Genomic DNA, 1,305 nt, shown 5'->3' on the forward strand with positions numbered 1-1,305 from the left:
CGACCAATCTTGAAAGGTTATTTAAGAGGTTACGGAAGTTTCAGCTCAGATTAAATCCGACAAAGTGTACTTTTGGAGTCACTTTAGGAAAGCTACTTGGTTTCATCGTCAGTGAAAGAGGAATAAAAGTTGACCTGGATAAGGTTCAAGCAATCCGTGATTTGCCTCCTTCCAAAACGCAAAAAGAAGTTAGAGGATTCTTGGGAAGGTTGAATTATATAACCCGGTTCATATCATAACTCACACTCAAATGTGACCTAATCTTCAAGCTCCTTCGCAAACACAATCCTAGGGCATGGAACGAGGAGTGCTAGGTTGCTTTTGACAAGGTTAAAGAATATATGTTGAGTCTGCCAGTGTTGGTACCATCTATGACCGGGAGACCCCTCCTTTTGTACTTGATAGTAAATGAAGGATCCATGGGATGTGTGTTGGGACAGCAAAATGAAACTGGTAAGAAAGAAAGGGCAGTTTACTACTTGAGTAAAAAGTTCATTGAGTACGAGTCCAAGTATTCCTCATTGGAAAAGATGTGTTGCGCTTTAGCATGGACGGTGCATCGACTCAAGCAGTACATACTATATCATACCACTTGGCTCATTGCAAAGTTGGATTCTATTAAATACATCTTCGAGAAACCATCCTTATCAGGTAAAGTGGCAAGATGGCAAGTGTTGTTGTCTGAATATGATATTGTATATGTGTCCCAAAAAGCTATCAAAGGAAGTGCAATCGCTGATTTTCTGGCGAAAAGGGTGGAAGAGGATTATGAACCCATGGAGTTTGAGTTTCCGAATAAGGACTTGATGTCAATATGCCAAACAAGTGAGGAGGAATCGGAGAAAGAGAATTGGAAGATGTTTTTCAATGGAGCTTCGAATGCCTTGGGGCATGGCATAGGGGTTGTGTTAGTAACACCAGAAGGAGGTCATTATCCCATTATAGCCAAGCTTAATTTCTATTGCACCAATAATGTGGCTGAATATGAAGCTTGTGTCATGGGTCTTTAGGCAGCAATCGAGAGGAAAATTCACATTTTGGAAGTGTATGGGGACTCTGCTTTGGTCATTTATCAGTTGCAAGGAAAATAGGAGACACGTGACTCGAAGTTAGTCCAGTATCATAAGTATGTTTCAAAGCTGATTGAAAATTTTGATAAGATTTGCTTCACCCATTTGCCCCGAGAGGAGAACCAAATGGCTGATGCATTAGCCACGCTGGCAGTAATGTTCAAAGTTGGTACTGATGTCAAGATTCAAGCCATCATGATTAATCTTCGAGAATGCCCTGCACACTGCTCCAGTG

At 41.1% G+C, this 1,305-nt stretch overlaps 1 protein-coding gene across 1 annotated transcript; it reads left to right on the top strand.

The window, feature by feature from the left end:
- Positions 420-1,010, top strand: LOC108663022. The gene has a single exon (XM_018125507.1). The coding sequence runs from the start codon at positions 420-422 to the stop codon at positions 1,008-1,010; it is 591 nt and encodes a 196-aa protein (XP_017980996.1).

The sequence above is a fragment of the Theobroma cacao genome, chromosome 8 (genome assembly GCF_000208745.1).
Source record: "Theobroma cacao cultivar B97-61/B2 chromosome 8, Criollo_cocoa_genome_V2, whole genome shotgun sequence".
Lineage (NCBI taxonomy): Eukaryota > Viridiplantae > Streptophyta > Magnoliopsida > Malvales > Malvaceae > Theobroma > Theobroma cacao.

Bases quoted from the DNA above. Each gene is read 5' to 3' on its own strand.
- LOC108663022 (XM_018125507.1), top strand. From the start codon at position 420: ATGGGATGTGTGTTGGGACAGCAAAATGAAACTGGTAAGAAAGAAAGG.